The 26,321-nt window shown below is 35.4% G+C and overlaps 1 protein-coding gene across 6 annotated transcripts in view; it reads right to left on the bottom strand.

The window, feature by feature from the left end:
* Positions 1 to 126: 126 nt before the first annotated feature.
* The window catches only part of Hr4 (Hormone receptor 4), a 168,137-nt gene continuing 141,942 nt past the window's right edge, over positions 127 to 26,321 (bottom strand). For 4 of the 6 annotated variants that reach the window (XM_067355459.1, XM_012360339.2, XM_067355458.1 and 1 more), the window contains 9 exons: positions 21,367 to 22,449; positions 19,317 to 19,887; positions 14,361 to 14,571; positions 13,757 to 14,104; positions 9,162 to 9,296; positions 8,587 to 8,847; positions 8,250 to 8,442; positions 7,698 to 7,825; positions 127 to 7,425 (listed from right to left, as the gene is read on the bottom strand). In XM_067355459.1, the coding sequence (XP_067211560.1) occupies positions 7,345 to 7,425; positions 7,698 to 7,825; positions 8,250 to 8,442; positions 8,587 to 8,847; positions 9,162 to 9,296; positions 13,757 to 14,104; positions 14,361 to 14,571; positions 19,317 to 19,887; positions 21,367 to 22,449 (3,011 nt within the window). In that variant the 3' untranslated portion in view covers positions 127 to 7,344. Of the gene's footprint in view, positions 7,426 to 7,697; positions 7,826 to 8,111; positions 8,443 to 8,586; positions 8,848 to 9,161; positions 9,297 to 13,756; positions 14,105 to 14,360; positions 14,572 to 19,316; positions 19,888 to 21,366; positions 22,450 to 26,321 lie in introns of those variants that run through there. The other 2 variants (XR_010890312.1, XR_010890313.1) reach the window with 2 other exon arrangements.

Genomic DNA, 26,321 nt, shown 5'->3' with positions numbered 1-26,321 from the left:
AGTTGGTACGATACGTGAATAAATGACGCGTAAATTTTTTTTTTTATTAATCTTTAATCAGTTTATTTACTCGTAATAATATTATTTTCATCATATATATATATAATAATTCTATTTACTTCTTACTATTTATATATATATATATATATATTTATATATAATAATATAGTGTATTTATGTTCATTATGTATAATATATTATCTACATTTATAATCCCTATGAAAGGCATCTCCAAACAGACTTCAGATTTACTTTTTTTTTTTCTTCTTTAAATATCTTATTTATTCATAAAAATACAAGAGGGTTCACACGCCACGCGTGCAATTCTGTCTGTTTTGTTCGGAACCGAAAGCCTTTGACCGAGTCGAATTATATCACGTATTGTGCTTGCTTGCTCTAATGAAATTACAAATACTTTTTGCACACACGCGTCTACTCATCCGTTAATAATTTCATTAACTTTATAAAATGTATCACGACTTATTATGTAATTCGCATTACATTCTGAAATATAAGAAATCACAATTTCGTAATGGAATTCTAATAGTAACAAATGCAATAAATGAGTTCACTCTTGTTGAACGTAATTTCTTTTTATATTATAGGAATTTGATTGATATCACAATCAGCCGATATTAATAAGTACGTCGAATGAAATGATTTTATCAGTGAAATCGAAATCTGCAATCTTCATCAACCGTTAGATATACTCGTGCGCGCGCGTATCGCGCGTATCTATAATGAAATCTATATACAAAATATCGCAAAGTATTTGCTCCGAAATGCGTAGGACATTCTGTTAACAGAAAGTAGAACATTGCACCAACAATTTTTATCATTTGACTGATAAATGATTTTTATCACTACGCTTTTCGCCGCGGATGAAAACTCATGAAATCGAAAAGTACATTTTATATATCTCTCAGTACACACTATATCGAGGAAATTTACCGCAAAATGGATATCAACAAGACACTTTCGACATCACAAAGGACGACATTCGGTTCCTGACAAAGCGACGGTTCACGCGGTGGCGCCGAAATCTCAGTTACAAAAGGAATATAATCGAAGGTAAACGAGATAATAAAAACGTGCTTCCTCCTAAACGTAGGTAGGTAGGTAGAAACTGGTAACTTTTGACTCACTCATTGAAAAAGTATCTCTCTCCCACTTCTCCTAGTCAATCCGGCGCTTCGTGCTTCTCTTCCTGACCGTCGTTTCTGGGTTAAACGTTTGCATTTCTTTTTGTGCCCTTTTCAATGTAATCGACAGTAAGAGACGCGCGCCGATTCCGATCGAAAGGAAGCGAAGGAACGTGAACGCAATATGCATAGTTCTCGTACGAAAGTGAGGCGTGAAAAATTAAAAAAGAAATTATGCTAATAGACGTAACTGTTGAGTAAAATCAAGTTTTACGCTAATTATAAAAACTTCAGCACCGGCAAATTAATTAAATGCAACAAGGCACTAGGGTTGTGTAGCACCAAGACTGATGCGATCTGTGCTTAAATAGCGACAGATCTGATTAAGCAATTCCATGGATGTTTTCACAGTGTTTATTACAGTTATGGTTGTAGCAAATTGATCAATGTTAAAGGAATAATTTTATCACGAATACAATCTTCGCGAAATCAAAATAGAGATTCGCTTCATTTAGAAGTGAAACAATTTTTTTTTTTCATTAAAATTCGAATCAAATAATTTTTTAAGTTTTATTTTAATTTTAGCTACAAATACTCGAAATAGATCGTAGAAAAAATATATTTGGGAAGTTACGTTTCTTTTTTTTCTTTTTTTTTTAACATTGAGCAATTCAAATGATCTCATGGAAGAGATATTGCAATAACGTGCGTGTTAAATTCGTATCCTACATGCCGGTGAAAATGCGAGACAATGGAACACACAGAATGTGAAAAAAAAAAACTATTGCGGACACGTTCGTTCACTTATTCGTAATTTGGCGAAATACGACGACGACGTCGCTTGCAATCTTCGCGAGAGAGCACAGATATTCAATACGGAATTATACAAAGACAGGACTAGTACTTTCAACAGAGTTATTATTAAACGTTTCGTACATACAATAGGTCTGTTCTTTATAGTTGAACTGGCTGTACTAGTTCAGAGTTTATCTTTTTCCCTCCACATTGGAAGGAGAAAGATAAACTCTGAACTAGTGCAGCCAGTTCAGCTATAAAAAACAGACCTAATATGTACACAAAGTTGAACCCACAAACGAGAGGCGCGTACTGGTTTTTGCCGTTTTTTTTTTGTTTTTTTTCTTTTTTATTAGATTTCTTTTTCTCTATCTTTCTTTCTTTCTTTTGCTCGATAGACTCTCACTCGCACTTAAATATTAAAAGGTTGGGCATAATAATACTCTTTGTAATATAATGCCCTAAGTCTTGCTGATCCAACGCTTTAGCTCTCCCGTAAGCAGTTGCTGTACTCCCAGACATCGGTGCACTTTTCTTTTCTTTTACAAAATATATGTACAAAATGTCCCGGCACGATTATTACTCCTTTTGTCCTTCGACCTTTTAACTATATTTTTAAAGGAGTATTGCTCACTAAAGGAATGCTTTACACAACATTCTGTTTTATTATATTTACACTTTTCTTGCATTTAAAACTATTTGATTTTCAGAATTAAGTACTTTCGAGACTAAATTTTCAAAATTAACTACTAACTAGATATTAAATTAAACTTTAACTTCTAATCATAGCTATTAAAATTGCCTGAAGAGAAACTCATTTCATCTCGTTTATCCTGAAAGTTTAATTTGCCAAATTCCCTTCACATTCTTAATCATCGAAATTATTGAATAATGAGATTAATTTACAGAATAATTACAAAAATCAGAAGAATAGACGAAAGGAGTAGAGACAGTCCTGAAAAATACTGCAATATAAATATTATAAACATCTATATAAAAATGCATATATATATGTATATATAGATATTTATAATTTACATAGAATAATCGAACTTGAAGCTGTGTCTCACAACTCTTTTCTCTCGCGATTGACGATAACACTCTGCCACTCATATGTATATCAATAAATAAGACGTGACACAAAAAATTTCTTCGGCCCTGCGCATAATAGAGAAAATATTAGCAATAGAAGTAAATGTTGAAAATGGAATATTTAATGTAAAATAGAAATTAAATATTTAAAACAATTGCTTAATATTTGATAAATTTCGTTTACAGAAAAATTGATGCTTCGTGTATGAAATCGGCTTACTTTATAAATTTATATAAAAATAGTTATATGTTAAAAATATTTATTCCTATTTCTAATTTTTTTTCTATTGTGCGTAGAATCTTAGAGAAAAGTAATGGAAAAGGAGATAAAAGTAAGAAGGAATATTCTAAGGACAACGACAAACAGAAAAGTGCAGCTAAAAAAAACAGATCTATTCTTCTACCGTTAGAATATTTACTACTAGTATGAGATCTATACGGGTTTTCAACCAAAAGAACATGCAGTACTAGAATTGCGTTCAATTTAAGCGTATCCGATTTCATTAAAGTTAACTAAAAAGCAATCAAATCAATCTAAATTGCAGAATCGGCTTTTCATTTTGTCCGCCAATGATCACAAATTTTCAATCAATCTTCCTAATTCTTTTTGTTTCTTTCTCTTTTTTTTTAACAACGTTCACCACGCATGAGCAATCTTGTCTAATTGAACATAAAAGCGAACGTACGATGATGTCCGGGAAATACAGGAACCGTTACCCCTAATGTTTCTTAACGTCAAATAATATACAACGTTTACTGTATGAAGTATCCCATCGTTTAGTTAAGTCTTATAGTATGGACAAGTATCCCTAGGCTAGTAGGCCTAAGGTCCGTGTTATAGTTCATGTTGATTTTTGGAACGTGCGGCCCGCGGCCACGGGTCCGATTGAAGACTCGCCGGTGAAAGAAAAAAAATACGTACAATAGGAAACTTGAAATTAATTTCAATTGTTAAAATTAATATCTGTGGAAATGATTATGAATCGAGACTCGCGAAGTTGGCTTATCGAAATGAATGTAATGTCATAATGTTATTTTTATAATTTGTACATACAGTAGTTACCATCAACTATACATTTATATATCGACTTGATATTACTAATAAAGCTTCATATATTAATGTTAATAACAATTCTGAAGAGAATTCTAATATAGATTTGTAGGGATAATCATAAGCTTATGCCACACTGTAGTGTATACTTGTATACTCTGATCAATAAGTCAACTTTCTACAGTTTCTGATTCATAATTATAAGAAAAAGGTTCAAATTTAATGTTAATTGTTACCGTATCAACTTAAACCAACTTCACCGCCGATAAATTATAAGCATATTTCAATCGTTTGCTTCGTCTCTTGTAAAATTCTATCTTCGAAAAAAGTCAAAAAATGAGCAATTAAACTACAATTAAAATTAAGTAACGGGAGAAATCGATCTTCGGGAGTATTCTAGGGTTTGTATGAGATTTGAAAAAAACAAAAAAAAAAAAAAAAAACGGAAAATGCAATTAACACGTTCTTAGAAGACGAAACATGTCGAATCTTCCAGGTCGTTCTCGTGACCACGAGCTTATTAGGTAATTAGCGCATATTAACGATATCTTCTATGGAGAGGCAAGATGAAACAATCACGTTGACAGAACGTGTGCGGAATAATTGTTATAATGCGTATACAGGGAGCGATATCTTCCAAGACACGAACGATGCGTCAATGCGGCATCAGTCACCGGGTTTTCTTTTCTTATCTGTAATTTTACGATGCTCCCACAAATAATTGAGGCAATTCCGAAGCGATCGATATCCCAATTTCGCGAGGCAGTTGATTACAATCGGTTTGCGCGGATACATACATGTACACATGCATATAGATAATATATAGATAATAGTATATATCTCATTTGATAAAAAAGAAGAGATTTTTATACAAGGATCTTTATAGTTCCTTAAATAGTGGCTTTTAACAAAATTTCGTGAAACTTCCTCGCAAAAATGAGATACGAGCACTCATGTTTTATTTTCATATATACATGTTTCGCTTTTTTTTTATTGTAATCTTATGAAAATATCGCTTCAAGAATAATATGAGTTTTTCACTCTTCGTAACTTTACTTGCGATTATCAGACAAACAATGCGCGTTCTACGAATAATTCGATTATTTTTCTTTTTTTAACTTTTATAGTAATTTAATAAAAAGAAAAATACAAAAAGAAAATACCACATTGTTTTTAAATAGTCCCGACATTGATTCTGTTTATTACGTTTATGTTAACCACTATTTATGCACAAGATATCTATAAATGACAAAAGAAGAAATTACTAAATAGAGAATCAACTAGAATTTAATCGCCGAATCATTTAAAAACTTTTATATTTCTAATCATAGCAGTTAAAACAACATCGAGTTTATAGCAATATTAATGTTCAAAATTAACTGATATTTGTTCATTAATGGATTGCTTTAAATCTTAGTTAAACTTTAATTGCTTTGTGGAAAATATTCTACGTTACAAGTGAGACTGCAAATTTGCGCAATCTTCAAAAATCACAAATGGAAGATCGAAGACCGTGCGAAGAACGCGCATCGCAAGTGAGAAAACCTTAACGATTGACCGGTGATTGATGCGTATGATTTTGCACAATAAAAGTCGCGTCGAAATTAACGAACCGATATTACAAGAGAGTAAAGTCTTTAGTGTTGCGCGCTTGGACCATGCTTCGGAGTGTTAAATGACGACGACGATGACGGCGGCGGCGGCGACGACGACGACGAAGACGATGATAATGAAGACTTGATGACCGTCGTAGAACATATACGTACGAAAAATACGTACTTAATAAATACTCGCATCCAGATGTGAGGTACGGATAAGACACCGAGTATACCGAAGTTTTTACGTACAGTTCTGTTTTCTCGTGGCTCCTCTTCTCGCGGTCAGGTTACATTCGCTATCCGGACATCGATCAATAAATCTTTCTATATTTTACTCTTCGATTTCACGCGGCTTCCGTTCTACAATTTCACGCCGAAAACAATCGCGAGTCCGGCGTGACATTTTGCACTTTTCATCGCTCCATTTCATGGATAGATTTACGTGATCGATATTCTGAAGACTTACAACAGACTCCTGTCGACGATGTGTACGTGCAGTAGTATCGGGGAGAAGAGGGTTAATAATTGCGGTAGTATCACACCCTTTACTCACGTCATAATATTTCGCGCATGATGGCGAACGACAATTGCGAGGAGAAGATCACGTCGATACGTCGTGGCGAGGTTTGTGGCAGGCATTTAGAAGATATATGTGTGTTCAGTGTATGTATGATACACGCGCACGCGCGCGTGTGTGTGTGTACGTGGACGCGTGTTAATATATTTGATCGTAGCTCGTGAGATGATTCCATGTCGAGCTGAGATGACAATAACGCGTCGTCGATCATCGGTCGGCCGATCGATCCGGACTATTCATCCTTCAGTCAGTCGTATCGTGAGATGTCTGCTGTTGTTTATTTTTTTTCTCCTTAATTTCGGGAGCAGTAGTAGTAGAAAGTGGTGGTAATAGTAACAGTAGTGGTAATAGTAGTAGTAGTAGTAATAGGTGGCCTACGGTGAGCGGTACGTAACGAGAGTCTTATTTTATCGATCAGATTATGCAATGTGAACACACAATGACGTAGTTGCGCGGTACGTTTGCGTACAGAAATATATTATTATAGTCTTTTAGTTTCGATAAAAAAGTTCAGTTCCCTCCTCGATTGATTACCCATCTCGAGGTGGCGCGCTTTCTTTCTCTCCCTCCCTTTCTCTCCCTCTCTCGCTCACGCTCTCTCGCTCTCTAACTTTTATATTCTTTCTTTAATATTTTATATAAATCGTTTCTCTTTCTCACTTATCCATTCCTACCTCTTTCGCTGTCCCGACGTGGTTACTTTCTATCGTCCACGGTTCTTTTCGTTTCTTTTCGTTTCGATTCCTTTCTCACCTTCTGTTCCTCCTTCGTTTGTACAACGCAACGAACACACACATTTATATTATTTATATTATTTATATGTATATATATATACATATACTATGTATATATATGTGTATATATATATACTTTTATATATTTATTATACATACACAAACAAAGCCTTTCTCCATTCGGCTCCATTCCCCTTTCTTTCTTATCGGGCTCTTTTTTCTTCATTTGTCCGTTCGCTTGTCGTTTGTTGTCTGTTTGTTCGGTTCTTTTACTTTTCTGTGTGTATATATTTATAATATATGCATAGTATGTGTATAGGTATTCAGCTTCGTTTATCGTCACTTTGTTTATTTACTATCTTTGAATTGCTGAATTTAATAGGAAAGGAACGTAGAACATTTTACTCTCGAGTAGTAAAGCCGCCGCCGATTGTACCTGTAATATAATAAACAAATGCATTCCATTTAAAAAAGATCATTTTACGATGTTTTACGATACTTTTTACATCGAGAAATATAATTCAAATCAAAATTATTATTGCTCAAAGTAATGAAGAATAGTTGTTTCCTAGAGTCAATCAAACGTGTTTAGAAACTTGAATTAAATTCGATAAAAGAAAAAATTACATCCAACTAAATGAAAAAAATTCTATTAGTAGTTTGCCCTAAAAATTCGTCACGTTTCATATATTTCTTTTAAACACTTACTTCGGGCAATCTGACGAGAAGATCATGAAATCGGCTCGGTTGCTGAGGCGCGCTGTGCTCGACGAAACTTCGCAGACAGCTCATATATCGTTCTTGTATCTGTTCTAATTCCAGTGTACCTCCTCGTGCTAACGAAGACAAACGAGATGAAATTAAACGTGTGAAGAGTGTGATATCCAATACATTTTTAGAAAATTCAAAGCATCAAATTGTTGTATAATTACGAGAGAATTTCTCTATTTTAATTGTTTTCAAGTTTTTAATTTTCTTTATAAATTATTTTTTATACATTAAACGATAATAATCCATTAAAAAAAGAAAATGTGAATTTTATACGACGAAAAAATTTACATTGATTCTACGAGCGGAAAAATGCGTATACACGGGCACTTTGAGAAAGTATTTTGGACTTACTTTTCACGTCTCCAATTGTAGCGTTGGGAAAAAGATATATTCATATTATTAAATATCGTTCGTAACATATAATCAAGGGAATTAAAGACAACGCGATAATAACAGACGCGGACCGGCTAACTCAGTGAAAGTACATACCTTGTGAGAGCATAGTGATTACTTTTAGGCAGACGTACTCTTCCATCCGTAGCCTCACCCGCCTGAACATTAATGTGACATACGTGATTTTTTCCACCATGAGCCCTACGTCTTGCCGCAATTGGTCCATGGTTATCGGCCGACCCATCATGCTGGTTAGGCACGTTTGCAACGTATACATGTTGTTCGTTACCTAATCGCAAAGAAATTGCGAATTAGTACGGATTTGGGTTTGTTCAAAAAATATCACTAATTGGATTACATTTAATGTTAAAAAAAAAAAAAGTTAAACATTTTCGATAAAAGTTTATATTAAAATTGTATATAATTTAATTACTTCTTGCATAAAATCTGCACTCGTCCCATCGGTACCGACATTTAGCCTATGCTGACCGTGCATCGCTTGGTAAGCAGAGGTGGTCAGCACAAGAAGTTCATGCCACTTGTGAGTGAGCAGCCTCGTGTGAACTTCGACCGGCAGCTCAAGGTAAAACGGTAACCTTTTGGTCCACTGCACCAACTTGTACACTATGCTGTCTCCTATCTGACACAGCTTTTCACTTAAGTCTGAATTATGGTCCAGCAGCTCATCCAAGTTCTGTAACGCAAGCAGTATTTATGCCTTCGAGCGTGACAGTTTGTTCGAGATTAAAGTTAACTATTATGTTATATTGTGTGTATTTTTATCTCTTTAATTAAAGGATGTTTAAACAAAAACCATCAATTAAGAAAATTAATTATTTAACTAATTAAATGGGTTGATTATGCTTGTATTCTATCCGAAAAATGTTTCGTTATGAAAGAATTTATTTTGGTATTTGTATATTGCCAGAAATATTAATATACATATTGTCCAAAATTATAGAAAGTTACGTATACTTTATTATAAAAGGAAAAGTAAAGTTTACATACCCTCAATGTGGCGATATCTTGGAACTCATCGCAGTCTATGAGGGTTTGAATCATAGTCAGCGTTGCATCCAGAGGAAAAACTCGATCCCTCGAACTACTCACTGCATTGTCTAGCCTTTGCCGTAAATGCACCACCTGAAATACATATCATTTGACCCATTAATATATAAAATCCACATAAGATGTATTTTTTATGAATTATATAAAAGATACATCACAACTCGTAAATCGTTCTATATCTTAACACATAAACACATCAATATATCATTGCTTTAAATCAATTTTTTGTCAAGTATCCTACACTGAGGTTTTCGATTGCATCTACGTGACCTTGAAAATTTTTCGCAATGTGGAAAAGTGGACTTTAGTAATGATTACAACCGAGCCGGTATTCCTCTTGTACGCGCAATCCGAGTTCGGCACGTGTTAGCTTCCTACATAAGGCCCAGCCTTTCACTGACCTTTCGGACCTCGAAAGATTTCCTCGGGGTCGGGTGCGGAGTGCACAGGAACGTGGTAGGGAGAAAGAAAGAGAGAGCCCGCCATCGCGGTTTCTGGCTGACTTCAGGGAAAGCTGGCTGCTTCGTCAGATAGCTTTAAGGTCCTTTTAAATGCACAAGCGATCATCGTGGAGAACCGTGGGACGCGTTCGCAGTTGAAGGCGCTCGGCACGAGGAAGGGGCACGAGTAATGCGGGGGAGACGAGGGAGGAGATATACAGGAGGTGTTGGGGGAGAGGAAGCGCGAGAGGAAGAGGGAGGCTGAGGTCACTGTCCCCCGTGCAGACTTTCACGAGTTACGAAACCGCCAGAGAACTGCCCGTCCTTGGCACCGGCTGCCGCTGATTTTCTATTATCCCTGCCTGCGTCGTCGGCCTGTTGTCGTTCACCGCGATATTTCCACGCAACGACGATGACAGATGACGTTTGACGTGTGACGATAATTCGTTCGTTATGATAAAGACATATCGGATACGCTATTAGTATCTAGTATCGCACGCTATATAGATATCCCGTAATAACGGAAGCTCATTCATGTAATTGAACTAGCAACGCGCAATACATAAATTACATTTCTACCTATCTTTGACGATTGGCATCGTTGCAATGGTAAAATGCTCGTAAGAAATATTTAGAGATGTTCAAACTTCACACAATTACTGTAAAATACTCAAAGAGAGTGATTCTGCGTAAAACAGTAAATTCATATGAAATTTCTTCCGATAATAAATGTCAACTTTCATGATGCTTCGCGTGTTGAATTAATTGATTGATCGTAAATAATTTATTTTCACGTCACTTTCGCAACCGAAAACGCCGAATATCTCTCTTCCCGAAGAAAGTGATCCCGTCTTTGTGACTTTTTATCTTTCACAGAGTTCCTACTGCGGAGATGAGTGTGTTTGTCTCGTTATGCATCTCACGTACGATGACTCGAAACACGACTCGAAAGTGACCTCCTTAGTGGAGCACTGTCGACAATATTTATCCGGTTTTGGCAGCATCGGTTTCACTTTTGGCAATGGCCTCTACCAGGCCATTTAAGCGATTTCGCGGCATTCCCTCCTTTGCTCATCTGATCCAGAACGTAATTGCGTATATTACTCTCGCCGATTGTCCACTTGAAAAAGTTAGGATGCTGTTACTGCAATTTTTTTACATAAATAATATTGTGAGAAAAAGCTCTAATTCCGTTTTAAGCAAATTATTTTCGAAATTACTATATATATGTATATCTTGCCGAATACTTTTCGTCCGAGAAGGTTGATCGTATCATTTGTTTGAAATTAAGGTAGTTTCAACGGTACAATCATTGCACAATAATATAGAAAGTAAATAGAGTTACATGTATACCATTATAGAAAATGTGAGAGAAAATAGCAAACAAAACAGTTTTTGTTTGACTGTATCTTCTACATGCAAATGCTGTTGTCTTTCTGCTCTCCACGCATGATATTAAATTATGTCATTTTTGTCACGAAAATTATTCAATAACGTGGTTCGTGAAATTTAAATATGGTTCTTATAACATATTTATCTAATTATATTGAATTTTTTGTAAATACTTCGAAAGTAGTTTTCCTAATTAAACAAAGTTATCTGATTTTTATTTGATTAGCCTATGAAAACCATTGAATAAATGGCATGTTAAATAAAAGATATTTCTATAACTGTGTAGTAAAAAATTCTAAAAAAATTTCAGATAATGCCTCTCTGATATTGTATACATTTACTTCTTAAAGTTTCAAATAAATCTCGAATAATTGAGAAATCATTAACTACCTTAAGTAGTATAGACATTATTTTGCAAAGATTCATGATTTTCAAAGATCTCGCACTATGCAAAGAGTGCAGGACACAAAAAAGCGTGAGACATGATGACGACGATAGATTGATTCTCGCGAATAGGTTACTCGCTCGTTCTATCTATCGGCTTTCGCAATGTGCGAAACCTTGAGACTTGCGCAAGTCGAGTTGTAAGAAAGTGAAATTGCAACGGGGAGTTCATTCATTCCAGGATCGGCGCGAGAAAAACCGACACGCCGAATTCGCTATTTGCCTCATTTCATTATTGTTCAACGATCACGTTAAAATATCCTTTATGCAATATATATATTCTTATTTTGTATGTATCTTATCATTTGAACTATGTCGAAACTGTAATGACAAGGTGAAAGTGCATCACTGATAAGTAATTATTGAATTTAAAAAAAATAAATATACAACACATACACATTACATTAACTGTTAATTATTACTAAATATTTTTTAAATATTAATTTCAAATTATATGCGTTACAGCTGAATAATTGTTTAATTTTGCTCAAATTATTTTTTTCTCGATAACAAATATATATATTTTTTATCTTGACCAGCTATTACTTGAATTTATCGGTATTTCTGTGACGTTAGTTGTATATTTTCTAATTATTCTAAGATAAAACTAGTGTAAGACTATTGAGTTCTTAACACTTTATTAGGAAATATATGTATAATCATTGCTTTTTGAAAAAGTGCATAGAATATGAAGTGCGACATGCTCTGCAGATTAATTCAAGATTTCTGTATGCGATCGTAATAGATTTATCGTCGTCATAGACTTATAAATATCGATTATGTAATTCTGACTTCATCAAAATAGTTTGAATTCTATTTTTTTCCAAGATTTATCAACATCGAATATGGATCGATAGTATCGATCGAATGCATATACGCTTCTACTACAAGAATTTAGTTTATCAATAACATAATATCTTCAAAATTCCACAAATCGTTATCATAAATAGATAAGTAAATAGATAAAAGAAATCTTATTTTATTTTTAACCAAATCAGAACAAGAAATTAATTTAATATAGTTATAAAGATATTTAATATTAAGAAACTATGAAAGAAAAATAATATTGAATTTTGGTTAACAAGCGATATGTCAGTCAATCGAAAAATTATTTAAAAAAAGAAATGTGAGAGATTCAAGACATTATTTGAGAGCACTGGAATGAAAAATCATCGTCGCGGGAAAGATTTCGAGCAATCTTGCATCGCATCACCGCCGACGTGTGCAGCTGTTTCGAAAGTGAAAGCGCGAAGATGCCTGCGGGACGTTCTCATCTCAGAGCACTGGATTCTCTTGCTGACGATGGAGGAGTCAACTTTTGTTGACCCACGCTCGATTTCTAACCAGGGCTATGTCATATAAATCACGTAAATTGCTGGCGGCAGCAAACAAGTAAAGATTCTTCGGTTGAAGCCGCGCGAGGACATTGATCTATATGTGATGTCTCGTCGATCGCACGAACAAGAAAAGGTAAACACAGAATTCTCGCACTTCTCGCACGCGGATTGATGACGGCGGACTTTCAGGTCGCATAATCGTGCGATTCGATCGGACCGACTTTTAGAAAGTTTCCGCGGATATCTCACGCAGATCGCTGGTAGGTAATGCACATCTCGCGGCCGAGATTAATCTGTATTGCGCCGACGACGACGACGATATTCGCCTTGCATAACGCTTGAATAATTAGGGGAAATGAGTAAAAGCCGTTATGCATTCTGTTGCAATGAAACTAGTTCTTTGACAGGCGATTCTGTTTCGTGAGGCACGCGGAAGTAAGCGAGAAGAATCGTGCGAACCGCTTTGGCGAACTTCTCACGCTCAAGATAAATTTGCACATGTTCAATTTCGGTGAGCGATAAATTGTTCAAAGTGAGCGCGTTGAAATTCTTATTTAGCAATGCATTTATTTATGCAATTCCGCGCATAACTGTAATTTTAATTTTAACAAGTTTTTTGAGTAATTTAATAAAACTTTTTCTTTAAAATTAGAATTTTGTATATTAAATTAACGAAATCAAGTAAATTTCATTATTTTCCAGATAATGAATTTTAGAATTTTCAAAGATACGTAATGTTCAATAAAAGAATTGTTCCAAGATTTTGACAAGAAAAAGACCGATTGCACTTTTGTCATATGACTTTGTGTTTTCTTCTTTATTCGAACTAATCGAAATTGACCATGCATTAAAAATGTAGTTCCACTTCAAAAGACTTTAAAAATTTATGTACTTTGGAGTAGTAAAGATGGAAGATACTCACTTCGGAGGGATTGGTGAGCGCCGTCTTTAGGATCGTCCCATTGACGAGGTGGCCCGAGTGAGCTGGATGGCTCGGATGGCTAGGGGTAGGCGGCGAGTTGAGAGGATCGCCTGATGAAATTTTCTGATGGTGAAGAAAGCTACCCGCCAACTGAGCGTGTTGCTGCTGTTGTTGGCTATGGTGGGCGGCGGCGGCTGCGGCCATATGTTTATCTAACATCGTCGTACCCATGGTACCCTTGGTACCCACCAAAGATCCTGAGCCATTTACACCACCGACGTTACCGCTGCCACCCATGCCGCCGCCGACCCCAGCTTTGTTGCTCTTTTTGTGTTTCTTGTACTTTACCTGTAATGAAAATTAACAGGTTTTTTTCACTCATTAATTAAAACTAATATTTCAGTTATTAATCAGTTAGATGTTTTTAGATGTCACTTCTTCGACTTGCAAAGATCAATTCAATAAAACAAATTGACTCAATAACTTTAGCAAACAATTACAAAAATATACAAATACAGCATAAATGTCGTTTACAAGATGTGTAACAAGCGTACATTTTTAAACGTTTTGTCACAAATGATTCATTATTGTTGAAACTAGATACCTTGTAAAGATTGTACACTGCACCAGAATTTCTTCCTCCAGGCATCCGGTCTTCCCGAACTGCCTGCAAGACCATACCCTGTTCGATACATTTCTTAAATCGGCAGTACTGACACCTATTCCTCTGTGCTTTTGTGATTTCGCAACCACCTTCTGCCACGCACGTATACACTCTCCTATTTTGTACAGTCCTCTTGAAAAAGCCTTTGCACCTGTAGGCAAATCAATCTCATAATTTGTGTGATCAATCAATTCATCAATCTATAATCTGAGGAATTCTGCTCAATAAAAAAATAAAAATCCAAAATCTATAAATTTTTTCCCTTTGATAAATATTCCATCTATCTATGAAGACAGTTATGACAATTTGTATTATATAAAATAACATTTATAGTATTTAATATATTTCCTGTAAAGAAATTACATAATGCTGAGTAAAACAGTTTCCTTTTTAATTAAAAAAGTTAAATTTATGAAATTGTGTCCTTTTACACAGAGCACTTTGTTTTGATGCTATAAGTGTGTAGTAACATTGTGATATTGCTTAATCAGGGTTATCATTCGTGCATAGGTCATATCTTTTAACGCTGACTAATTCAAATAGTAGTAGAATATATATAGTAGTATCAATAATTGAGGAATGTTGTTGCACAATTTAATACGTTTTTTAACCGTCATTTTTGTTACATACATTACTTAGCTTTCAGATATAACCTTTATTTCGTCGGACTAAACTTAACCACACAATCGTTTACAATTAGACTTACATCTTGGAAATTACAGTTAACATCCTATAGTTAAACTTGTTATATGCAGTCTTAATTTTTTGCTCGTATCATTCGTGTATCGATAACAAGTACAAATGTGAAAATAAAAATCAGATTGTAAAGTGAGTGTTCTAAATTTATAGTCAAGGGATGCGTTCAAAAACTACGCTACGTATAAACAATAGATAAGATTGTCACCTAGGCTGCGTTCCGAAATTCACTGCCAGTACTGAAAATCTATAATATACGTAACGTAAACTGCAGCTTTTCAGTACTGGCAGTGTATTTCGGAACACAGCCCTAGAGTGTAGTTTTTGAACGCATCCTAAGTATTTTATTGGTTTATTCGAAGTGTTATCTATTGGAAGGGGACGCTTGTTTTGTTAAGATGCCTTTGAAATTTTCCACCATTTTGAAAGAAGTGAACGCGATCATGTTTTGTGACGTGTAACAGTTCGTGTTGCACCGTCGACGGTAATATGTGGATGAAGTTTAATCGTATCGTGCTTGCGCGTTCTTTAGTCGCTTCGGGTGAAAAGGTTGTGTATGAATCGGGAGTGTCGTATCAGAAGTGCTAAATCTAGTGTTTTGGCCTTAATTCAACCTACACGAGTGCCATTAACGTCAATCGTTATTCGTAATCGATGTTTGTCGAATTGTAGTTATGCTCGGTAAATCCTTGGTAGGACGCAGTATCTAATACGCATGTCTTGCGTATTTCGCGACATTTGCTCCGAGTATCGCGAGTGTTATTCAATGTTTTGAGTTTCGAGAAGCACCGAGCAGCATCGAGCGACTGCCAGGACGGATCATCGAAATGAGCAATATTCGACGCTCGCGTATCGTCCATGATGGTTGACCGTTAGTTCACGTCGTTCGAGCATGATCCCGCGCGGCGTGCTAACTTATGAAATGTACGGGTGATTTGTGTAGTGTGTCAACTGATCTATTCAATCGCGATTGAATGCATGATCGCCCCTCAACGGATCGCTGTCTTTCGAAAGAGTGTATTTCGAATTTTCGATAATATGACGGGAATGTTGAATGATATACAGACAGTTATTTTAATAAGTTCAAAATCGATATTGATCGATATAGATGGCGATTTATCGGAATGTTAACGTACATTTTACATTATTTTGCATAAGAATGAGTGAGTGTCAAAGGTGCAAAATTTAGTGTCGTTTGTACGGTTGTTTCGTGTCGCGTCGCGTTATTTGCAAATAATAAGTTAGTGTGAGTGCATCAAGAAGCATCCAGAAACTTCAAATAACATCAAAGATATCTGAAAAAGGTAAATGTTTGTTTCTAATGTTTGGATTGCATTGAATTCACAAATTTTTTAATTACGCGCACAGATGTGGAACGGAATCGTCCAATATAAGATAACATAAAAAAAAAAAAACTAATAGAATCGTCCATGCAAAATGTAAAATAAGAGTATTTTTTTCCTTTTCGATTTAAAATTATTCATAGCTAATATGAATAACAAAATTTGTTTTAATTGCCTGAAATAGTTAATAAAAATAGTTAATAATCTAGATTTGATAGAAACAATATTAAAGATTATTTTAAGAATCTATACATGAAAGATAATGAGAATTTATTATCATTCCTATGAAATTTATGATGATCTTTTGAAATGTACATATTCTATTTAAAAAAAATACAGATAACAAAGTCGATATAATCATATTTCGAATATCAGATGTGTAAATATTGTCTTATATTTCTTTTATCGTTTTTCTTAGAGAAAGAAATAATTATTTGTTTTTCAAATTCTATTGTATTTTTGAACGATAGAATAATATTAAAATTTTAACAATATTTTGAATGGAATTAAAATAGATTTATATTAACACGCGGTAAATCTTAATTTATTAATTAAACTCTCTTGATCAAGAAAATAGGAAGAAAAAAATACGCAAGTACACATTTAAGCATTTAAGTATAAAACTAAAAACAGAAGAGATAAATATTCTTTCTATATTAACAAGAATGTTAATCTAATTAGAATAATAGCATACAAATTCGATAAGTCGATCACAACTTTCAAATCTAAAAAAATAAAAAAATAGTCGGTTAAGAGAAATCCGACTGATAATTAAAAGATATAAAAAACGAAAATTATTTACTTTGTAAAATTTTCTCCAAGTTTTCGAATTTATTCCTACAGTTTTTCGATTTCTTTAACTAGGATAGATATTATGGGAAAAATTGTTTATTTTACGAAGTGCATCTCCGTGTAGCAAAGATAGCAAGGTTGAATCAAGAATTCATCCGCGCAAAGTTACGAGTATCGTGGGTGCGAGAGAAGAACTTGTCGCGGACTTTTCTCGTCTAATCCGCTTGCTCGTTCGAGACAACAAAGTTGGACAAGGACGAGCAAGGAAGTAACGATACCCCGTGGTAATTTCACGGACTAATCAAAAGTGTTACTCGAGAAGTCTTTGGAGTATATCTAGGTGCAACAAGTTATCTCTCTCGTTTCGCGTTGATATCACTACGAGGGCGAGAACTGTAGGATTACCGTTTAATATTTTTCAGTTAAAAGCATGGTGGTTTTACGTAACTAATATATTATATTTTAATGGAACTTTTTTTCTAACAATCGATAGATTTTTAGATGCTCATTATTGATCAAATCTTAAGCAAATATATGCGTTCAAAAATTTTGAATTGAGCACAAAACAAACATCACATGAATGTAGAATAAATTTACGAAATTATGAAAAATTCCTAAAAGAGTTATAATTTCTTATTTATTATCAGTGACATATAAACATTAAGCACTTTGAACATTTTTCGAATTCTGCAAAATTTATGATCTACATTTAATTAATTGAAAATTAATCAAAACTGGAAAATCAAATCTGACATTAATGTGTTTATATAACATTTTATTTTATGCTCCAAATTTAATTTTGAAATATTGATGCAATTAAGAAATCTGTACAAATCGAATAATAAATGAAAAATAGAAATCATAAAACGTATCATAAAACATTATTTAATGTGTTTAAAACATTTATGTATAAAATGTTTAATCGATAAAAAAAGAATACTTTTCCAATTTATATCATCTTCTCAAATAGTTTAAAAAGAATAATATGAAATGGATAAAAAGTTTGAAAAGCTAAATAGTATATCGAGAAAAGAAATAATTATTTCCCATATAAAACTTTTTGTATATCAACGAATTGATAGTTCTGAGATAAGTTTACTGAAAACTCGATATTTCTTGTTTACAAGATACAGGATGCATTTGCGTGAATGTGGCAAAGGTTAAAGGCCATAGCAAGTTACACGCGCTCGCAATTTATCAACTGCATTTGATTGTGATTATACTTCATAGGTAGTTTTGATACAATTAACTTTAATTAAGCAAATCAGTCGACTCGTGCAATACGCTATACAAAAGACCTGCTTGGATATATGTACATATATATTTATAATATCGAATTCCAATTAATCGATTTCATTAGTACGACTCGGTTATGTTGCACGAATCCATCGCTACTGCGGGGGTGAAATTACTGGGAATAAAGTGTTTGTCGTAAATACTATTACTTCTCGAATTTGCGTGGGTTTCCATTAATTTACGAATCTAATCACAGATGTTCCACACGTGTGTGAATAATCGCGAAATATTATACTGCGTCAATAATTACAAAATGTTTTGTGCAAATTCCTATTTTGCAAATTATAAAAAATTATAAAAAGAGTAAAGTTAAGAAAGAAAGTAATGCAGTTTAAAAAATTTATCAGACATTATTAGCAAAATTACCAAATTTGATTAATTTTCTCTCTCTAATAAAATCTTTTTATATTTATAAATTTTATTTATTCAACTTTTAATTAATCACAATAAATTCTAAAAAGGTTTATTAGATAAAGTAGACTTTATAAATATATAGTATTCTTTTTCTATCAATAAACTTGATGAAATAAAATTACCCAGTAATTACTTATTTAACAACATTCGAGAATAAATTCTAGATATAAAATTACTTCACGTTAGACGAAAAAATAAGATTCTAAAATTAATAAAAACGTAATACAAACTTTTCAACTAATTAATACCTATGTCATGGGACACAGTAGAATCTCTCAGTTATCGTAATATCTTTGTATCGTGTATTACAAAAGGATAATATAATAATTTCGTAAGAATGATGAACGATATTTACCCTTCGCACGTGATGATGCCGTAATGCAAACCGGTTGCCTTATCTTCGCAAATCATGCATATCATAGGCGTTTCATCTTCCTCGTGTTCCTGGGGCGGCAAGGGGGGTGCCGGTGGTGCAACCGATATGGATTGCGAAGCCGCCTCGGTCTTGACGATTGTGCCACCGTTGCTCACCCACGGCTGTCCGGCGGAACCGGAAGCCGTAAGATTCAGCGCTTGCATCTGTTGCGCGGCTGGCAATTGCGTCGTATCGCCGGCCCATAGCCTCTCCATGTTGAGCGGTGGCCCGGCGGTGGACGAGTACGACACCGCGCACGAAGAGGAGGGTGGTTTACCTCGGGATTCCTGACCGAGGTTCAGCAGCAGCTGGGCGGCCGACTCCTCGGATGAGGAACACGAGGCGGCCGCCGACGCCGTGGTCGTCCACGACGCCGCCGGCGGCGGTACCGGGTCCAACGGCGGCGCCGACCATATCATTGTACGGACGCCACCGATCTCGCCCATCAGCACCGTGGGCGGGGGCCGTGGTGGTGCCGGCGCTGCTCTCTGCGCCGGTGGCTTCATATCGCCTGAAATGAATTATCGACAAATCGATCGTTATAATCAAGTTTTACATGTATATCTCTACAATGCGGAGATGGCGTTTAGATTCGCAATATTGTTATTCAACCAAATTTCTGTTCGTTTTTTATATAGAATATTTATCCAGACTAGAACTTACACAATTAGAATTTCCCTAATACGTTTATTATAAAATAATGAATAATTCTTTTTATTAAGGTTAAAACGAGTGATTTTAACATTCAAATATCTATATATCTTTCTCTTATTGATATTATATCGTAACAATTTTTGATGGTTTAGTTCTCAGTTGGAATATAATTAGTCAAAGACAAAATTTTATTGCATGATTTTAAAAGCTACATTGCACTGATTCTGATTTATTGTAATTTGTAATCCTATGATAATATCTCATTATGACGTTATACAGTAAGTGATAATTGAGAATAATCAAAATTTTTAGAAAAACAAAAAATCTTTTATTATCTAAGTAAATATTTTTGATATAAAAATGTTGATCGATACATTCCTATAAATTAAGACAGCTCTATTTTGCTAAAATGGATCTTGTTCAATTAATAATAGAATGTGGAAAATGTGTTTAATAAAAATGTCGCCGAATAATTTTTTTGATCAAGAGAAGAGAGCGATTTAGTTAAAAAACAGAGTACTTCAGAGTTAAATGTTTTAACTTAAAACATAAATGTTGAATCTCAAAATAAGTAAGAAAATTCTCCCAGAGATTTGTTCGTAGACGCTTTATTTGACAATAAGAGATATTGGCATTTAAACATTTTGAAGATAAGATTTTATGAAATTATTATTGATTATAATAAATAAATTAATAGTGTTTTTTTTTCAAGTATTTTATTACTAAAAAATATGAAAATTCTAACCAATTATAAATTCGAACAAAATTAGAACGCTTGGCATGTGCCTTTTTCTTGAATGGTAATCTTTTAATCACGGTAGTCGCACGGAATATTCACTGGTTGTATTATAGTATTCTCATTACAAAAACAACACACAAACACGATATCGACATATTCATTAGGCTGTTAGGGTAAATGCTAGGCATGTTTAGGCAGTTCACACAAGCATTGAATACACTGAGAAATATTCTCATGTTTCTCATATTTCTCAGTGATATGTCAATATAGTGTTTGTACACGGTTTTTGTAATATTGATTACGAAAACAAGTTCTTTGATGGCGCGAAAGACAGATGCCAAGGCTGTCTCCGCATTCAAGGCCAACACTTTGAACAAAATTTTTAATTTTGCGCAAATTTATAATTATGTTATAATTTTCATATTTTTCCTATTTCCTAATAAAAGAGTCTTAATTTATTATAATCCGATAATAATTTCATAAAATCCTATCTTCAAAGTGTTTCAATGTCAACATCTTTTAAATAAAGCGTTTGGATAGTTAGTTTAGAACGTATAATATGTATAATCCTGCGTGATATACGATTACAATACTTACATGAAGTCGCCGTGGTAGTTGCGCCGGTAGTAACGCAGCTGACACTGGAGTTGGTACTGCTAGAGCTGCTTGTACCACTGCCAGAGCTGGTGGAGATAGTGGTAACGTTCTGTCCGCCGTAGCTGACGGCGCTGCTGATGACGCCGTTGAGTAGCCTCTGCGTGGCGAATCCTTGCACGCCGGTGGTGTTCGGCGACCAAAACTGAGGATGGTGGGTCAGCATGTGCGGCGGTACCGAGGGTGCGCGATGTCTCGGCGGCGTCGGTGGGGATTGCTGCTGTTGCGCGGGCCCGTGCGGCCCGACAGCTCCAATCGTGCCGGGACTGACGCTCTGGCTCGGGTTGACGAACTGCGACGACGGACTGCTCCGGTGACTAGGTTGGCTGGTGGCTTCCGAACGACCGCCGCCGCCGTCGCCGCCACCGCCGCCACCACCGCCTCCGTCGAAGACAGAATTGTCGGACTCCTGCTTGGTCTGGACGGACGACAGATCGCACTTATCCGGGCTATCGCTCCTCGAGGTAACCTCCTGGCTGATCGGAGTTGACGAGACTGCTTGGACCGGCGAATAGGGCGACGATTTGATGATCGGCGCGGGTGTGGCAGAGCGTTGTGGCTGTTGTGTTTGTTGATGATGCTGCTGTTGCTGCTGCTGCTGTTGCTGCTGCTGCTGCTGCTGCTGCTGCTGCTGCTGCTGTTCGTCGGTGACCCTGAAGTTCATCATCGAACCGGCATCTGGGAAGACCGAGTCGGGTGACGCGCGATCTGAGCACGCCGTTTCCCGACCCTCCTGGCCGCTTCCTCTTCCGCTACCGCCGTCACCGCCGTTGCCGCCTCCACTGCTGCCAGCAACACGGAGAGGGTCACCTCCTCGCGGTGTCCCTGGACTCGGGCTGCCCAGCAGGTACTCGCTCGTCACTCTGATCATGGGGCAGCCCGGCGAGCTCGGCATGTTGGCCTCCGGCGACAGGGTCGAGGTGTCGGCCATGCTCTCCCCTGGAGCAGGAAAGTTTATGGGTGAAGGTGCGTCCGCCGGCTGGTTCCCCTGCGGCGAGCCTGCTGATCCGAGGGATACCGGGGAGTCTGAGAAATAAGGCGTTGGTCTCACGTTTATACTCCAAAGACTGCAGAGAGTCTGCAACGCGGCGGGACATTTTTCTCTTTCTCTTTTCACTCTCGGATACGGTTTAAAGATGGTAAAAAGAAAAAAAAAAAAACGTGCGACCGTTTACTCGCACGCGCGCGTTGCATTCGATAATAATAAAGTTAGACGCGCAGCGGGATGGAAGCGGGTTAAGGGGGAATCGGCGTCGGGGAATTGGAGCAAATTAATGACGTACACGACGCCGATCACACACGCAGACTAATTGGCGGCTCGAGGCGCGACTTGGAGGATGAAGGTGAGATAATGAGCTGTGATGGAGCGTAACGTGTTGGACTCCCTTGCGAAGCGACCTAGATCTCTAGACATTCGGTATTCTAGATGCATTGAGCATCACTTCGTTTTACATTTCAATGAATAATGGGTGATAGTCGTTCGTGGTTAATCCAGAAGTTCATCCAGCATGAATCCAGAAAGATACACATAATAGAATGTAAGAATTAACTTGCATCGTGATTTGTTTTATGTCCAAAATGGACGACACAAACTTTTTCCTTTTACAAGTCCTAATGTTAATTTCGACATTTTTTTTCGTTTGTTCCAGGAATCTGCTGTTCGCGAATTTTAGGATTAACCCTTTGACACCGGAAACCTGTATTCTGCGAGAATTTAAAGGTAAGTACGACGAGCTTATTTTTCTTCTCTGTATCATATTACACGTTTCTGCACTCTTGGAATAAAGTTGTGTATTCAAAAATTTGAAGTGAGAGATACGGAGGAAACACAGAAACATTGCAAATACAGAAAGACAACTAAAAGAAATAAATTTAGCGCAATACATCAGTCTCGCGACAAAATATATTGTCTATTGCAATTAAAGAGTTAAACGAGGAAAAAATTAAATAATCGAACCGTCGTTTTATTTAGGAAGTAATTTAATGAAGAACTGCGACAGAGCTGCCGTCGTTGAAATTGTGGACGGTATCGATGGCAAATTTAGAACGCATTAAGTTTGATTATGCCGGTCTCGATAAGCAATCGCTCGTTACGTAATCTCAGGACGTATCAATAATACAGCATTGTGCATATGCGCGAACTACAATAGATCCAATAAAAATAGCGCTTCCCATAATAGATTCTGATGCACACGCGAGACGTGATAAATCCGATGTGCTCTCCTCGCGATTGCCGCGCCCATAATTGTCTGTTCTCCGTGGAGGATATTTTAAGTTATTTCCGCACGATAAACACGTTGTTTCGGTTACTTTAGTGTAACACATTTTATTGCGATGTATAACTGCATATTTGTTGGAAGGAGCGGACCGCACGATCGATCTCGGTTGGGAAATAATCGTTCTCTCGAATATTTAGATCTCGAGTTCTCTAAATGGGAGATACAAAAGGACTGTATTTACCAATTAAAATGTATACATTATTAATATATTTAAAGTAGCTTCGAAAGAGAGAGAGAGAGAGAGAGAGAGAAGGCAATTGCAGAGCTAATTGTTGTTACGCTGCTAAATAATTTGTTTTGACGGAAATGTTTCGGTTTATTTTCAGTACGATAGATTATAAAATATAGAAATGTATAATAGAAAATAGTCTTTTCCTTTTATTATATATTTTCATTTTTTTGTAATTTATTGTAGATTGATTTAAAAATAAACCAAAGGTTATCGTTAGAAAAATTATTTTTGGCCTGCAATTACTTTCTTTGCGAACTATTTTAATACACAGGTTTATTTAATGGTCAATGTTTGATTTTTTAATAAATATCTAACAAATTTAAATTTTAAATTTTTTAAATGCTGTTAACATGATTTTTTGTCAATATGTCTAAAAAAAATAGTGTCTAAAAAGATTGATAGTGTTTGTCTCTCAGTGCGCAGTCGATCTCTCGCTTTTGCAAGTTTTCCAAACTCCCCAAAGTTCGATAAGTTTCCGGAGACATTTCGTAGTTTCGCTCGAACAATCGCGCCGCGACTTCAATAAATTTAAACGCTTTCTTATTGTTGTTCTGCACATTTATTTACGACTTAATTATCTCACTCGTAGCCTTTTCGCAAGAGTTCGAAATATCGTTATCGGGTTGGGCAACGATATATGGTTAACGTAACGAATAAATTCACGAATTTTTAATATATGAAATCGCAACAAGTACATTGATTAATTACTGTTTTATGCAAGGAATAGTACACGACACGATAAAATGGTTACACAATCGAAATAAATCTATAAATTTTTCAATTTAAATACATTTTTTTGCCACGATGATGGAGCACAAATACCAAATTTATCCAACGAGAATCAATAATAAAACTAAAAATAATTAACAATATCCGAGTGACAATAAATATTCTTACAAATAATAATTACGATCGAAAGTTATGCATATTAGTAAGAGAAATAATTCCAAAGTGGATTTCTCTTACTTTTAAAGCGACTTTAACCCGAAAGAAGTAATGTTTTCTTTTATCGTGGAAAACATTATGCCCCCCCGTAATAGGAAAATTGCGATAAGTTGTAACTAACTACGTTAGAAGAGAGCGTCGAACGAGAGCCATTAAAGTGCCCGTTTGCTTTCAATGCGTTTTTAACGCTGCATTGTACCCCGCGGTGTGGAAAGGTACACCAAGATAGCACGTGTAACGTAAAGTAATCTTGAAGGTATCATATAAAATTACTCGACAAACAAATAAAAATATTCTGCTAAAAAATAGTCTACTGCAAGTAAAAATAAATTTAACTATTCTACAATACATTAGTCTCATGATTATTGTAAAATCGATTAAAATAATTATGAATTCAAATTTTTTTCTAAAAAAGATATAAAATTTTTTTTATTTTGTATTCTATTTTGAATAAGTTTATGATTTGTTTCAATCATACACGAATACGTATAAATCGGGAAAAAATTATACACTACGGAACGATGTAAGAATATAATGCTTGATTGCTTGAAGTGTTTTCTTGCTTGCCGCGAAAAGGATGTGGGGAGTGTGGTTGCTCGTGTAGGTCAAGGAAGGAATGCAGTTGACAAGGCCAATCTGTGATTGCGGGTACTTAGGTGGCAGTTTCCAAGCTATTAATAGGTCGATCACCGTGGACGTTGATCGAGCGGATTATTTATTCACTTTTAATGCTTCGATATCGCAAAATAAGATGGATTATCTCGCGTAGCCGGCAAGTAGAAAAAAATCGAATCGCATCTCTATCTTAATCTCGTCGAAACAGTCTAATGATTGTCGCTTTTCTAGCAATTATATTTTGCTTCGTCACATACTCATCCATCAGACTGACAATCTGATGTCAATGCTCCGTAATGATGCGTAAATGATGTGCATATAGCACGCCAATAGAATGATTGAAGATTATCTATTACAAAATATGATATTGATGCTTTGTATTGATAGCTGAATTTTTAAAGATATAGAAAAAAAGATATAACAAATTTAAAAATACTGTACATATACATATATTATAAATATATGAAATATATAAAAATATACATATATTACAAAGTTATATAAAGCATGCTATCACGTTCACATGCCTTCTTTTCACTTATTTTTTTCAATTCTTGAATTTCTCAATTTGGAATCAATTCTTCGACGAGAAAGTCATATCAATTCTACTTTATAAGCGATACAAAATAAAATATAACTGGTACATTCTAATTTTCCGAAAATGAGAACAATGTACTTAATTTTCGTACACTCTATGTATCTCGAATCTGATTGTGAGATCGGTGTACACTTTAATATGTCTCAATGTAGACGAGTAAAAGTTTCTATATGAAATATAAGATTTTCTCATCAACAACCAGCAATGACTCGCTAAAGCCATTTAATAT

Source organism: Linepithema humile, chromosome 5 (genome assembly GCF_040581485.1).
Source record: "Linepithema humile isolate Giens D197 chromosome 5, Lhum_UNIL_v1.0, whole genome shotgun sequence".
Taxonomy (NCBI): Eukaryota; Metazoa; Arthropoda; class Insecta; order Hymenoptera; family Formicidae; genus Linepithema; species Linepithema humile.
Note: the sequence above shows the minus strand (reverse complement) of the source record. Positions and strands in the feature narration are given on the sequence as shown.